This window comes from Ochotona curzoniae, unplaced genomic scaffold (genome assembly GCF_017591425.1).
Source record: "Ochotona curzoniae isolate NIBS_2020 unplaced genomic scaffold, NIBS_Ocur_1.0 scaffold_4701, whole genome shotgun sequence".
NCBI lineage: Eukaryota > Metazoa > Chordata > Mammalia > Lagomorpha > Ochotonidae > Ochotona > Ochotona curzoniae.
In genome coordinates, this window is record NW_024467122.1 from 12,154,163 (window position 1) to 12,171,005 (window position 16,843).

Sequence of the window (16,843 nt, forward strand, 5' to 3'; positions counted from 1 at the left end):
AGCAAATACCATTTTTGCTTATCTCCTAAGTGGATGGAAATGTCATTCCAGTAGGCAGCTGAGAACGAATTCAGAGCAATAGCCCCTCTGACTACTGGACTTTTCAAACCCTTAGTCTGAGTAACGCAATCTATGCTACTAATTGCACCCATCCATAAATTCTGAGTTGGCACACTAAGAATGCTAAATCAGTTACATTCAGAACCAAGCACCTACTACGGTGTGGATGTGTCCCCTGAAAATTCATGCATCAGAAACTCAACTTCCAACCTACTATATTTATGGTATTTGAGGGTGGGCTCTTTGAAAGGTTGTTGGGTCAAGAGGACTCTGCCCTCCTTGAATGGATTAATATATTCACAGATGAAAGGGTGATAGGTTGCTGAGAGAATGACCTTACTACCAAACAAGCTCTCTGTCACCCTGTGATGCTCTCCTCAGTGCTACAATGCAGCAGGGACACCCTCAGGAAGCCCTAGCACCACACTCCGGGACTTACCAAACTGAGGAACCACAAGGTAAACACAGTCCCACTCATTATAGATGACTTGACAGCAAGTCATTTGTTAAATCAACAGAAGGGACACTAAAACAGTGTGTCTCCTGCTTAGCCACAAACCTTGTACCATCTTAAGGGATGGGGTTGGTCATGAGAGAGGAAGACAAAGTCCTTGAGGAACACAACTTTGCTTCCACCATAGACGAATTGTTTCAAAATGAGGAATCAGAAAACTGCTTGTCTATTCTTTATATTATGTTGAAATTTCCCCTAATAAAATGCTATATGCTGGTTTTACCAGAAATTCACCTACAGTGGAATAGCAGGAGTTAAACGTGAAAATTTTTTCTTTAAACATTTATTTATTTTTATTACACAGTCAGATATACAGAGAGGAGGAGAGACAGAGAAGAAGATCTTCCATCCAATGATTCACTCCCGAACTGAGCACAATGGCCGGTGCTGTGCCGATCCGGAGCTAGGAGCCAGGAACTTCTTCCAGGTCTCCCACACGGGTGCAGGGTCCCAAGACTTTGGGCTGTCCTCGACTGCTTTTCCCAGGCCACAAGCAGGGAGCTGGATGGGAAGTGGAGCTGCTGTGATTAGAACCGGCGCTCATATGGGATCCCGGTGCGTTCAAGGCGAGGACTTAAGCTGCTAGGACACGCTGCAGGGCCCAAAATTATTTTTAAAACTTTGATCAATGACCTCTTCCAATTTTTGGTCACTAAATAATCCTAAATTGGCAGTTTCCTGATTATTTGAGAATGTGCCTATGTACATTTTGCTTCTTATTGCAGAAAATTAAATAATATCGTATCTTTTGAATCTCTCCAGTACAGGGCAGTTGAAGTCTTCATTCCTGTCTAAATAACAGCTCTCTTGTTCAAATTTTATGTCCATGAAATTATTTTTGCTGAAAATATTAGGAAAGTAGAATGTGGTAAAACATTATTTTAGTATAGCTGTCACAATATGAAAATTCTACCATGGAGGTCTAAGATTATGATTATGTTTATTAAATGCTGTCCATCACCCCAAATTGGCCAAAATACAGCAAGTACTCAAAATACAGCAATACTACCAAGTCAATGTCTACTACCAAGTCCTTTTAGAATGGATTATGAACTCAATCCTAAAAATCACATGATTGAAACATCAGCAAAGTTTCAAAAATATGCGTGAAGTAAAGGTGTGTGGAATTTTTGTAAGTGTGAATTTGAATAATTTGGTACCCAAACAGCATTATCTATGACAGGTAGAAAATGAGTAATTCTCCTGAGATTGTTAATATCACTCTTATCAATGTTATTACTGCTACCCATGGGGTAATGATGTTCCAGTCTGTACTGTACTCCCATTGAAGCACACGGATAATACATTAGCATTAATTTCTGCAGGAAGATACTGGACAGTCTTTTGCACCACTCCAGTATCACATCGCTACCCCCGCTACAAGTTCGGCACTACCATTTCATTTTATTTAAATTTTTTTTTCTTCCTTTACTTTTCCCCTCTTAACACAAGGGGAACTATACCTAAGGGGAGGTATAATGGAAGCTCAATGGAAATAAATATGCCAAAATGAAGAAACAGAGAGAAGTGTATCCCTATTCTTGCAGTACAAGGATGGACTCGCAGTGAAATGACAAATAAGCCCTTCTATTGTTGGGAGACACCTCGAGGGCAGAATGATGGGCTTCTGAGGGTTCTCAGAAGACAACTACTGGAAGACTGCAGAAGATAACATGGGGGGAGTCAGGAGGGAGAGAGGAAAACCCAATGCCTATTAAACTGTGTCATAAAAGAATTAGGGAAAAATAAGAAACACCAGCCAAAAAAAAAAAAAAAAGAGTGAGTGATTCTGGGGTGACAGCATAGGTAATGACTGGAATGCAAAAGAAGTGATTTCCTCAGACACTACAGGCTTCATTCATAAATCAATAATTCAAAATTCAGACCTAAAAGGCTACCACCATTATGTCTGAGATTTAAAATGTAATGAGCATAGACGTATGTTTTAAATTCCAGATGTTTCTCTGCAAAATGTCTGAGGCTCATAACACAGTGCACAGAGCCTGAAAAGAAAAAAAGAAAAAAAAAGCCTCATTGATGAGAGGGGAAGAGGAAATCCCTCAGCCTATAAAAGTGTATTATAAAAAAGTATAAAGATTTAAAAACAAAGAAATGCCTCCCAGATTTCACAATGGCCATGCATTGAGTAAAAGATGGCAATCTGCCAGAAGACAGTGGCTCCGGTGCCCTGACCACCACATAGATAAGCAACCAAACCACACAGAGTAGCAAATGACAATAAACATTCATTCGTGTAAGGCAAATAGAAGTCGTTGTTACATTTCAAAGTTCATAAACTCTGAAGAGCTCTCAAATCAAGGCTGAAAGCCACCACAGAAGACATCAATTGTAGCATTCCTGTGAAAACGGGGCTGGCGTTGTGGAGCATTGGGGTAAGCCACTGCTTATTCCACCAGCATATGGGAATAGGAGAATACAAGGGGAAGTCTTCGCATCTCCACTTCCCATCCAGCTTCTTGATAAAGTGCCTTGGAAGGCAGCAACTGATGCTCAAATCACTTGGCCCCCACCACCCACTTGGAAGACCTACATGGAGATCTAGGCTCCTGGCTTCAAGCTGATCTAGACACAGCTGCTGCTGCAGTCATTTGGGGACTGAACCAGTAAATGGAAGAAGCATCTCTAGCTTTCTGTGAACTCCTCACTCAGATATTCTTTCAAATAAATACAAAAAGAAATCCTTTTTTTTAAAATAAATGATCCAAATGAGGATGACAGAGTGAATGCTTCCCTAACATAAACATGAATACCACTATCGAATCAAGTGCTCTGACATGCAACTTTTTCCAAAGAACTTTGCTAAAAGACCATATCCTTTCAAGCTAATTACTCTCTTCTGTCATTAAAAATAAAATACCCCAGCATAATAGTATAAAAGAAATAATCAAGATAAAATAAACATATAAAAATCTAGTTTGGGGCCTGGCGCAGTGGTGCAGCAGTTAAGGTCTTCGCCTTGCACGCCCGGGATCCCATATGGACACTGGTTCCTTTCCCGACAGCCCCGCTTCCCTTCCAGCTCCCTGCTTGTGGCCTAGGAAAGCAGTTGAACATGGCTCAAAGCTTTGGGACCCTGCACCCACGTGGGAGACCCGGAAGAGGCTCCAGGATTCGGATTGGCTCAGCTCCAGCCGTTGTGGCCACCTGGGGAGTGAATTATCGGATGGAAGATCTTCCTCTCTGTCTCTCCTCTCTTATAAATCTGCCTTTCCAATAAAAATAAAATAAATCTTTTTTAAAAAATCAGGTTTGGAGAATCACTTTTGAATCTTAAAAGAAAAATGTTGAAGTGACACAGTATGATGCTGAGAAAGCATAGCATAAGAGAAATGGAAAGATGATGATAATGGTAGAAAGACAAATAGATACAGCAGCATATGTCCAAGAGTCTCACTGTTGAAACCAGTGTTCTGAGCCTGTAAATGTCAAAACACAAAGAAACAAACATTCCAATGCATAAAGTTTTAAACTTCTTTACATTTCTCTTTTAAAGAATGATTTATTGGTTTTTAAAGAGATACAGGGATAGAGAAAGAAAGAGATCTTCCATCTGCTGGTTCACTCCGAGATAGCTGCAACTGTAGTACTCTGACACAACAAAGGCAGAAGCTAAGAGCCTCCTCTGTGTTTCCCACGTGGGTGCCAGAGCCCCAGACACTTGCACCATCCCCCATTGCTTCTCCCAGGCCTTTAGCACAGAGCTGGACTTGGACGTGGAGCAGCTAGGATACAGAGGATCACTCAAATGAGATGCAGGGGTTGCAGGCAATGGCTTTACCTGCTACAGCACAAAACCAATTCCTCTAGGTTTTCTTTAATTTACTCACCATTATCTGCAGCCTCTTAGCAAACCTTGACTCAAACATAGGTACTTCATGGGGACTCCACAGTAACACATAAGCAAATATTCCATCTTAAGATAGTACAGTGGCTTGTGAACAAGCCAGAAAAATCATCTGTCCTCTGATTGTTATCACCGACTACTCACGAACTTGTACACACTCTTCATAGACTTACACAAAATCATTCACAGCAGAAATTATAGACAAGCTCCTCCAAGAGCTGTTCTTTTACTGCTTTTACCCAGATACTTATTTAACATAAAAACATGAACAGTAGACAAATTCTTACATTATTTTAGTCCACTTTGGTCTTCTATAACAGAATATCTGAGACTGGGTGATTTTTATACAGCAAAGGTTTATTTCGGCACCTTTGAGATGTCACTCTGTAGGAGAGGAAGTTCACAGCTGAGTCTGATGTCAGCTGATGGCCATCTAGCTCTGGCTTTCCTAAAGAAAACCAGGAAGCAAAGGAACATTCACACCAGAAGAAAGGAAGAGGGCTTAACTCGCCATTTACCAAAAACTCATTCCTCGAAGAGAGATCCCACTTCTATGATAATGGCATTCAATCTATTCATGAGGATAAGACTCTCCAGGTCTGACACATGCCCCCCTCTCACACTGCTACATTGGGGATTAAGTTTATAACACAAGAACTTCGACACGCAAATTCAAGCCACAGTATATACTGTATAACCTGACTATGAATAAGATACATTATACATCGAAAAGACTGTGCATGAAATAGAGCACGTTGAGAAATACAGACTCTCCTTGAGGGGGATGCAACGTGAGAAGGTCAGGGCACTGATCCTATTACAGCCCCTAAGAAAAAACTTCCAATTTCCAAAGCTACCATCTACCAAACACTGACCACACCCAACATTTTCCAGAAGTTTCATTTTGTAGTTAAAATCAACCTATTGTTGCTGTGCCAGAGCCTTTCATAGTCCCTGCTCTCCAACGTACATCTCTCTCTATATCATTCAGTCTTACAATAATGCCAAGAAAATAAGAAGCCTTAAATGCACAAACTTTGATGTAGCAGACTTACTACAAAGCAAAATCCTGTGTATTTTTACTCATTCATTTCATAAGGGTTTAGTCGTCCTTTACAGAAACTATTCCTCATCTCGTGTGGTTGGTATACTCTACCAAAATGTTCTCCACTCTCTGGACACTATCTCCCGAAGAGACTTTATTACTGCAACAACATTACATATTACCATTCACAGGGCCTGGCTACACTAAAATACACGGTGCTTCCATTCTTCACTGAGTTCTACTAAGAACACTGTGACAAAGAGTTTAAAAAGTCCTCCATCCCTGCACAGAAAAAAAAATTCTGGAGTCAAGCACACTAGAAATCAGGAAAATGTTAAATTCTTCATTCCTCTCATTAAGATTTACAAAATCATTAACAAATTAAAGGACATGACAAGTCCTAAAGCGAAGAAACCTATTTTATGTTTAACATAATTTACAATATGATCTGAGGAGACACACTTTGATTTTAGAACACACATTATCATTCCATAGAACAGAATTCTCTTAACCAGCCATTGTATTAGCGCTTATCACAAAAAAAAAAGACATTCTCAAAGGGAATTTTGATGCCCCAGGCCATAACACAGAAAAGATTCAGAAATGAAAACTCATTCAACAGCATTCAAATGCACTCTCAAATAAGTCACCTCCAGAGTGTTTAACAGCACAGAAGAACACAGGGCATCATCAACCCTGACCTTCAGTAATCCCGAACCACGTGTGGGATGCACACCGCTTTAGAAAGGCAAGCACATGTGGAGCCTGTAACTGAACGCGGACCCGACACCTATAGAATGCACCGATCATGTCTGGGTGGAAGCTGCCCATATGAGCCCTTCCCGCGCCAACACTTCCCAAAGACTCTCGGTTCACACCTTTGGAATCACTGATCTGAGGGAGGCACTGTTTTCCTTAATTCAGATTTTTTTTCTTATTCTTTGCAAGTTCACAGCAATGTTCATATCCAGAGTTAGGTTTAATTTGTAAAAGATAGTTAATAAGGGGACATAAAATAAACAGATCAACAAGACAGCCTTCCTGACTACAAGGATCATCTGCTCCATAAATTCACGTAAACAGTATTTCCCGGCACTCCCTGAATGATGTGCAGCTGCCACTGTAGCCTACTTTCTTCTCTTCTGGAAGGACATGCAGAAGTAGCACAACTGGCAAAAATCAATACTATTACCATTAATTGTCTAGATTTTTATTCCTTTTTCAATTATTTTGGTCTGCCTTGAATTATATGTGCACACCCCTTAAACACACATATTATTTTCAACAAGATATAAAAAGTTTTAGCATGAAAGAATTCTTGTTCCTTCTATTCACTGAAAATAACATCTGTAAAATCTCACCCAAAAAGTCTTATCTTAAAGGAACAATGATGTAATGTTGAACTAACAACCTTGTCATATATTTGTATCAAATACAGAGTTATATAGTTTTAAAAACAGTAGACCTGTTAGTCTTTAAAGTCAGCAAAAATAAAACAAATGCTGCTTCTTATCATAAATTGTAGCCTATAGATTGAGAAAAGATTTTGCATAACAGGAACTCTTTTGTTGAAGAACTGGTACAAAATACGTTGATAAAATCAATGGCATTCGTATCTGCTCCAAACTGGATGAAGTATATATTAAAATACTAAAAGAACTGTGGAGTTTTCCTATCTTAATTTTATTTTTATGCATCTCAAATGCCACTACCATAAATGCTAAGGTTATTGTTACTTCTAATCATGCTATGTGTGATGTCTAAAACGGTGGAAAAACTTTTTTTTAAAATAGGATACACTGGTTAATACAAACAAATTGCTCGTATTCTTGATGTGGTCTCCTAACAACCAAGGAAATAGGAGAAATCCACAACATCCCCAGCCACTGTTTGCCTTGAATCAATGACAACGAGGAAACTGCCAAGAAATGAGACTTAGGTAAATTCTATTGTTCCAATTTTTTCAGTTACAGATTCATTTTAACAACTGACATAACTGACCCCAAAGTAATTTGCATGAGAAAACTAACAAGCTAACAAACGTCACCAGAACACCAAAGCTCTGATGCAAAGCAATGCAAAGAAAAAGATAATCAAAACTTGGCTATGGCACAGAAAACCTTATTCCACATTTGTTTTTCAAACAGCCAACAAAATTTCAAGCGAAAAAAGTTATCTGATATTTAGAATGTCCACACCAAGCCTTACATAGGCTGAGTTTTCTGCAATTACAGCAATATTTTACTCTAATTTGTGCTTTGAAGACAGCCTAAAAGCTCCCCCCAAAAAAGCAGGAATAGCACAAAATATTTGTTTTTACTATAATGGTTTTATACTGAGTACAATTTCACAAATTGTGATTAAGCTCCATAGTTAGCTTAAAAGATTCTTCTCAGACATGTGGTAGCATTTTGAGCTATAGAATTATTTCTTAGGAATTTATACATTTTTGCACGCATTACATATTTATTCATTCATTTATTCTTTATGTTTTCTTTCAATAAATATCTGACAGATCCCTCTCAGTTTTTGAACATGATGCCAGAACTGCTTATACATACTGGTTTCATAGAGTAAATGGTCTATTGGTGCAAAAATGGAAAGAGAGGGACTAAGCAAATGAGGCCACCCAAATAATATCTAGCACTGTGATAAGTGTTATAGGGAATGAATAAGGTTGCATGTAAAAATAGAATGAGAAGATCTAATTTAGATAGCAAAGAGGATAATGGAAGAAGATAAAATACCATGAGACCTTAACAGAGCATCTTTGTCACAGTAGAATGATAAAGTGGAAAGACCAAAGAAGCAGCATCCAATCCCAGCTTTCTCATTTAACAAGAATAAGAGAGTCAGTGCTTTCTCTGAAGCTATTTTCTCATCTGAACAATGCAGGCAAGGTTAACATCTGTATAAAATGTCTCACCAGGTTGATCAATAGATTGGATGATAGAACATGACACTGTGGATGAGTAAAGACAGCAATTTCTTGAAATACAATATACCACTAGTCATGGTTCTAGCCGTAAACACTGTTGAAATGACAATAAAGTGTTTGGAATATCACGTAAGTTTCATTAATAAAGCACCAGTATGCCTGAGAGGATTATCTCAGATTTTGAAAGCAGCTTTACTATAGGTGAAAATGCCACCAAACTGCACCACATGCTGCAGAGAAATCTTTCTGTGAAAGGAAAAATACTAAACTTTCTTATTGTTGTATTTAAAGAACTGACCAAAGCCACTGCAGCCATCAGCAAACAACACTCTGGAGCAGTCAGCAACAATAATACCAAAGCAAGACCTCCACCAGCAAAAAGGCCACAACTTTCTGAGGACTCAGAAGACCACTCATATTTCTTAGCACACATACAAGAAAATCAATTTGGAAATATGATATCTCAAACACTTTACAAACTGCAAAGTTACACAAAACTATTAGTCACCAACTTCCTAAGTTATACTTCAGCACACAATACAAAGTCATCTAAATGATTTTCAATGTTCAGTAGGCATCACTTATTTATTCCAATGCATGGATGTCCAGCTGGATGTCAACAGTAATGATCTACATTGCTGCACTTGTGAAAATCAACAAGTCTGAAGTCCCAGAGTTTGAAGAGTGACAATCTACACATCTACACATGCCATTAAAATTTCTGCATGCATTTAATTATAATAATAATATCTTCGTTACAAACAATCATACCATACTTCATTTAAACAAGCACTAAATCTACAAGGTACCTTTATTTGGCAAGTAATCCAAGAAGGGATGCAATTATTGAAATTATTTATCCTAAGCTAAGGAAATTTACATACCATATTTTGTCTTGATACAAGCAAAGACAAACTGGACATAATCTGTGAGCTGAAACAGAATTACCCACCAGAGTAATTGTTCTTCAAATGCTAACAGCAGATTTGTGCCATCAATGCAAACTAAACATTTACCGAATATCAACTGCAGGCAACACATGGTGAGTTTCCTGAATCCCCCAGAGACTCCCAGAAGAGACCATCACACACACACATCAATGAGTGTAAAATCCATTCTTAGGAGATGTCATAACACAAGCTTTACAACATCCCTTAGGGGGAAGAAAAAAAGCATTCAGTGTACACTCTCCATTCTGTGCATCCTAACATTAAACACCAACTTCCCTTCAAAAGGAGCATATTATGTAAGGTATTATTGTCATCCATTTCTGAAGTTCATTGTATGCTCTCTTATCACTGCCCAGCATTGATGTATGATCATAACTTATGCATGAAACACACTGCCAGTGAAAGTAATGTCCTCAATAAACAGCCTTACCTCCAAAATGCAGCAACCTGGAACCAAACACTGTTGCACTCCATGGACGTTATCCCAAGAGAGCCTTCCATATAAGCAGTTTTCCGACTCCAACTGGGTCAGAGAAGCATTCTCCCTTTCTGCTGATTCATCCCCTGGCTTTGTAATAAGAGCATTTGCACATTTCCTCCTTTAAACTGCTAGTAATGATTCAAATGCAAACTCTGAATATGTACCATGCCCTGGAAGAATTCAATAAAAGACAACTTTCCAACCTGTGGGGGTGGGGGGGAGGGTGTCTTCACCGTGATTTTTTTTTTCTGTAGAGCTACACACTTTGTGATAAGGCTCGTGTCAATACTATGGGAATCTGGAAGCCTACAACTGAAATTCTGAGGAGCAGGGGATTTGCTGAAGATGCTGCCGTCCCATGGGAATTACAATCCATGGCACCCCATCCTATCAGTCTCTTTTCAAGCTCACTACCTGGACTGTTGCAATTCAGCTCCTCCTGGCTGAGTACCAACCCAGGTTTCAGAAACACCGACCATTCTTTCAGGGATCACCAATGGCAAAGCAACTTCTAAACTTAAAAATGCGGACAGAGAGGGTTGCTGAAGTTAAGTTTGGTCAGAAAAGACCCAAAGGTAGAATTTTCCGAGCATCCATTCCAGACAAAATCCTAGCCATGTATGTTTTCTTTTCCTCTTTCCTTCTCTTCTGAAAAGGAGAAAGATATAAAAAGGGATAACACAAAAATACAGAATGTGTCTGTGCAGGATTTGTTCATAAGTGAGACTGTACCCACTGAATAGTGACAACTATTCTTGAAATGTGCTAACACTATGTTCTTATGTCGCACGTCATTTTACACTGAATTACGAGAATAAAACCCAACTGTGGCTAAATAAAAACAACAGAACTAGCATATGGAAGAACACACCTCATAAATATTTGATACTCACTACAGACTACCTAAAAATGACATGAGTTTTAAAAAAGCCCAAATCATGATTTATATGCAAGAAATCACAAAAAAATTTGTGAAGTTCTCTTTTCAATAGGGTTGTGCTAATCTTAGTGGAATAATTAACAATAACTTAATAACAATGAGGAGCTTATACCACAGAAATCAGTACTAATATAACTACACTTAGAACCTAGTTTCATATCTCCCATATACTATAGTTAAATATAGGTTAAAAACATGACAAATTAAATCTTTTCTGAATTATTAAATCAAATAATGGCTGAATCTTATAAATAAAAATATAAAAGCTCCCACTTTATTGCTTTAAATTAAAATTCTCAAATTAATTTATTTTCCAATATTGTCTATGTTTCCTATGTTTTCAACAATTTTCCTACATTTATTCATCACTCCATACAGCTATTCAACGTGTGTTTATTACGTGAGCACACTAAGAACACCAATCAGTAAAATTATAACTAATACGGATAATAATTATCTGTACTGAACCTATAAGTCTCATTTTAAGAAATATATGCATTAAAACAAACTACTATAGTAACAAAGTGTAACTTTAAAAGCTTATTTGAGAGACCAGCTCAATGGCTCAATTGGCTAACCCTTCCCCTGCAAATGCTGGTTTAAGTTCTGACCTCTCCAAATTCCATCCAGTTCCCTTACTTATGACCTGGGAAAGCACAGAGGACGGCCCAAAGCCTTGGGATCTTGCACCTGTGTGGGAAAACCAGAAGAGAGCTCTGGCCCCTGACTTTTAATTGGCTCTGCTCTGGCTGTTGCAACCATTTGGGAAGCGAACCAGTAAATGGAAGATCATTCTGCCTTTCTTTCCTTCTCTCTATAAATCTGATTTTCCAATAAAAATAAATAAATCTTCTTAAAAATTATTTGAAATTGTAAAACAGAGGATAAGAGAAACAAGGAAAGTTACATAAAATGGCTTGCCACAATAGTCAGGTCTTCCACAAAAAAGAATAGCAAGAAAAGTTGAAAGACTTACAAAAAATAGAAATGTAGTATATCCTCACCATCCTGACTAAAAAGCTATGGAAAATCAATGCTAAATAGTCAAATATTAAAATAACTTCTTAAAATTTCTTCTATAAACCATCTAAACAAACGATGACATCCATATCTATAAGTATAATTTATCCTTTTGTTTCAGGTCAGATTTATTCTTCAGAGAAACCATCTATACATAGCACCAATGTTTTAACACCATAAGATGAAAAGCACATTAGCAGTACTATTCCATGGTACCTGTTATTATTCTTTGCAATCATCCCCCTCCAAAAAAAAAAAAAAAACCCAAAATCACATGGACAAACATCTATGCGTCTTCCTCAACTTCAGATACACGTACTTTTCAACATCATGATTTCAAACATTGATGAATTTTTTTTCCTACAGATCATTCTTTCTCAATAGTGTATCTCTGAAAACTTGAAGTAAAAATAAATTTAGAGGTGACCATCTGTATGTGAGCATTTCTCCCTAATTTCCTGGCAGGTTTCACTTTTTTTTCCACCTCACCATGTTCACTCCTGCCTAAATTTACATTTTGGCCAAAATATTTATCTTAAACTACATCCCAAAACTAATAATAGGCATCTGCTTAAAATGATGTTAATGGTAATGTGATTTCCAAAAAAATAAATAAATAAAAAAATAACAGTATCTGAGATCCTTAACACTGTGGAGAAGGTCCTAAGTGCACAGGGCCTTGTCTTGCATTTGCAATTTCATCTCCCTTCTCAAACTCTGACCTTTTTAATCCATCCATCCATACCCTTGCCACTTTCTGCCAAGAATGTGTCTTCCATTGTGACAGTCAGAATCCTATTCATTCCTCTCATGCAATTTAAATGCATTTTTTGCCAAGCTTTGCACAACAAAATTGTATTGTCTACCCATCTTTCTCCTGCCCTTTCTGTCTCTCCCTCCTACATATTCCTGTCATTTGCTTACCACATCCTACTTTTTCTACAACTATTTGACTTATCTCCTCTAACGATCACAACACCCTTAAAGCAAGATCACTACTGAATTACCTTTATAACTTTCAGCACTTAATTTAATGTAAGCAATAAAGTGGTTAAGAAAGTTCGCAGGGAGAATCCATTGCTTTTACACAGCATGGCTGCTTGCTCAAATCTTATACTCACATTTTTTTGTTGTTTCCCTGTAGTAGCTATTGTCATGCATAAGTATATTAAGAAAAAAATGAAATTTTCTATGGCATGATGTTAACCAATCAGCTTGTGGAAGGAAGACAACATGTCAACCACATCTGTCCAACAGTCTTTGTTTTCCCATCCTATTAATCTCCAATTTGTTGCTGAAATAAATCTGTGTTTAAGAGAGCCTAAACAATTATTGCTACAAGAATGAAAAAACGCATGCAAGTAGACCAAGTCTGTACTACGCATGTTTGTTGGCTGCCCTGGCAATAGACGCTTAAAAACTGTTACTATAATGGTCTAATATTTAATTTGTCTGATTATTATACAGCCCAAAGAAAACTGGAAGACCTCAACAATTACTAAGGAATGAGGAAAATACTGATAAGGATTTCTTAACATGCCTAAGTTTAGCCTGATGATAATTCAATTTGAAAATGAAGTTTAAATGTGAGACAATCTACAATAATATTCTCTTCATTTCCCTAGTTATATTTTTATTTTATTTTGTTCAAGAACTACATCAAGACATGTGTTCTTCCACTTGATACCCATTACAATCATTTTTGATGTAATAATTCACTAAATAATCTATTAATTTCCATGATAAATTTTCTTTTCCAGAGAATGTAAAGGTCTCAGTGGAGAAAAATCAAAAACTACAGAGTGGATCCTGAATATATTAACTGTTTCCATTAGATACCAAAACAAAATTTTTTGGATGTAATTATTCTGTAAAATTAAAAGTAAGTTATAAAGCAAACATAGTCAACTTTTTAGTGTAAGTTATTCAAAGTCCCATTTTCTTCCGGTTTTCTTGCTAATACTCGTATTATAATAATCTCTTAATACGCCACAAATATTCCAGGTAGCGTACTTGGAAACAAAGGTACAACTTTTTAATCGCAGGTTGCAATTTCAAAATCTTTATAGATTAAAGGGAGAAAAAAGGATGAAAATAGTTTAGTGTGATCAAAAAAGAAAATCCCCAGTAATATAGACTAAAGTAGATCTCACCAAAACATATTTTGAATCACTTCTTTTTTGTATATTGGTCCCCTGTCTCTAACTTACTCCAATGAGTCCCAGAATACCGTCTTCAAGTTGCCAACTTCAAGCAACTTGAACCACCAATTCTCAACACTGAGACCCCAAGACCCTGCTCTGGTTAGGCTCAATCAGAACCCTTTGGAATAAAGAACCTGGTAAGTATACATTTGAAACAAGTCTGTTCACATGATTCTGAGAGACAAGAATTGAGACACCTTTTGGGTTGATCCAAAAACACGCCATGTTATAGCCTCTGTGTTCTTTTTCCAGAGGAAAAAGAAGAGTTGCCAAATAATCTCTTACAACCAATATTGTTTGATCAGATCATTCTTAGTAGAAAATCAATCCTGTTTCCCAAATCTCAGGGTATTTCAGCTCAATTAACAAGTGAAAGCGGTCATATTTCTCATTACTTCCTGACGCCCTGAAGCATCCCGTGCAAAAGCCAGCGCCATCCTCTCCGCACCTCCAGACACTGAACACTGCTTTCCACGGACCAGAACCCCACTCCTGTCAACACTTGCAGGAGCCCTTGAGCGACACTTAGCTCACCAAGAGCTTTCCTTCCTCTGGTCTGACAGCTGTCTGCAGCGCGGGGCCTCCAAGGTAGGAGGGCCCCCCAGCAGGGGCCGTCAGCACCTCGGACAGCAACCGACGTAGCGGGCTTCCGGCGCTCAGCGTCCGGGAGAAGGCCTAAGGTAAAGCCATGGGACCCAAGAAAATGTCGCCGGACACCCGTAGAGTACACAGACCACAGCCCCTGGCTCTCCTCCACAGCAAACAACAAAGGAAACCTGAAGTACCTCTTACCTAGAACATAGCAGCCGCCCCCACATCTCGCTCTCATCCCGCTTCCCCAGCGCCTGTTGCTACAGAGGCGAGCAGGCGCTTTGGGCAAGCCTAGGCACCGGGCGGAAGGGGCTGCAGGAGTCCGGGAGAGTAAGGAAGGCACTGACAACCGGGCGCTAGGCCAGCCCAGGACCCCTCTGGCAGGAAGGGAGCGCCCTTGGCTCAGCCCGGACGCCTAAGACGCCCCAGGAGCACTCAGCCCGATGGAAAGAGTAGCAGAGGCCGGCGCTCAAGAGAGCACAGCCCCCTCTGCGTGCCGGGGAAGCCTGGCCCGGCCAAGGAGGCCTTCGGCCCAGTACTGTGGACGCTTGTGGGCCCAGACAACCGGGTAGGGGCTTGGGGACAGCCCCAGGGAGGGCGGGCACTCACCATGTTGACTTCGGAAACCATGTCGATGCTGGCGATGTCGATGTTCATCCCCACACAGACCGGGGGACCTGCGGGAAGCGCACCACACAGGGATCAGCAAGGATCCGGCATGGGGTGAGGGTAGCCCTAAAGACCAGGGGTGGCCCGGGAGGGGGCGCAGGTGGAGAACCATCACCCCCCCACACACACACACCCCGCTGCAGCTCAGCGGAGGCAGCCCCTGCCTCCCTCCTCCACCCCGGCCGCCAGCGCCGCGGGTCGAGCTTCCCGCAGCGGCCGCGCGCATCCCACTTACCCCCGAAGTCGGGTCTCAGGCGGATGTCGTAGCCTTTCAACAGCTTGTCCACCGTCTCCTTCACAAAGGACATGTTTCCGGGATCGTTCACGCTACGGGAATGGGGTAGGGGGTTTGGAGAACAGGGTCGGACTGCCGCTCACCTGCCAGCTCCCGGCGCGCACCCCGTGCGCCCTGCCCGCCGCCCGGCCCGCTTCCCGTCCACCCACCCGCGCCCCTACCTCTGGGCGCAGCACACCACTGCCACCAGCACCGGGGCCGAGAAGAAGCCGAAAAGCCTTCCTCCTGCAAAGCCCCACATCCCTCCGCCGCGCCCCGGCACGGGGGAGGGGGAGCCCCGCCGCCGTCGCGACCCGCAGCCGGGGCTGCTCCTGCTGCTGCCGCCGCCGCCGCCGCGCTGGCCCCGAGCGGAGGAGGGCGGAGGGGGAGGGGGAGGCGAAGAGGAGGAGGAGGAGGAGCGGGCGCGGGGAGAGGAGGAGCCGCGGGCGCAGGAGCCGGGGGAGGGGAACGGGCCGGGCAGCTGGGGGCGGAGCCGGCCGCGCCACGCACCCTCGCCAACCCTGCGCACGCCAGGGCCGCGCGGCCCCGGCCCTGGGCGCTCTCTGCAGCTAAAGGGGCCGCCACACAGGACTCGAGCGCGGGGGACCGTGGGGTGCGCGGGCCGTGGTGTGCAGGGGCCGGCCTTGCAGGAACCCTGCGGGAGAAAGCTCGGCTGCTCGGCGTGGGGGCAGGCCCTGGCTGCCTGTGGCCTGGCGAGGGGTACTGGCAGCGCCCGCAGCTGCGAAGATGGGAGCGTCACCCGCTGCTACCCCCAACCCCCAACTCGATTCGACACCCTTCCCTCGACCCCCGCCCAGCTGCGGCGCAGGCTGAGAGTCGGTGGGTTCACTACAGTGCCTCTTTTCCGTGGGGATGCGCGCCACCACATTCGCAAGAGAGACTATAGAACCGGGGGGTGGGGGGACAAGCCCCCGCCTCACCTGCGGGGCTCGGGGCCTCGGGTTGCCAGGGTCCAGTGGAGCCAGGTCGGCAGCAGCAAAGCAAGGAGCCAGGAGCACATGGCGCCGTTCCTGGCGTATAACCTAAGTGGGATCCGTTCTCCTGCTCCGTCAGGGACTCGGGGATTCCCGCCCCTACCCCCACCCACGGGCTTTCCCTCCTAAGCCATCCTCCAGCCCCTCGCATGGCGATCTGGTTATTTATTTATAAATTATGGCCCTGTCAAAAAAAAATCGGTGTTCCTCTCACTCGCGCCATTGCCCATTCCGTGGAAGAGGCTGAAACCTTCCTGCGAGTACAATTACGATGCTAATGACTGCCGAGGGGAGGCC

The 16,843-nt window shown here is 41.7% G+C and overlaps 1 protein-coding gene across 3 annotated transcripts in view; it reads right to left on the bottom strand.

Annotated features, from left to right (window-relative positions):
- GABRB3 (gamma-aminobutyric acid type A receptor subunit beta3) overlaps positions 1-16,607 on the bottom strand; it is a 213,705-nt gene extending 197,098 nt beyond the window's left edge. The window contains exons 1-3 of one of the 3 annotated variants that reach the window (XM_040968828.1): positions 16,493-16,607; positions 15,513-15,604; positions 15,218-15,285 (exon numbers count right to left, since the gene is read on the bottom strand). In XM_040968828.1, coding sequence (XP_040824762.1) covers positions 15,218-15,285; positions 15,513-15,604; positions 16,493-16,572 — 240 coding nt within the window. In that variant the 5' untranslated portion in view covers positions 16,573-16,607. Of the gene's footprint in view, positions 1-15,217; positions 15,286-15,512; positions 15,605-15,733; positions 15,909-16,492 lie in introns of those variants that run through there. The other 2 variants (XM_040968829.1, XM_040968830.1) reach the window with 2 other exon arrangements.
- Positions 16,608-16,843: the final 236 nt, after the last annotated feature.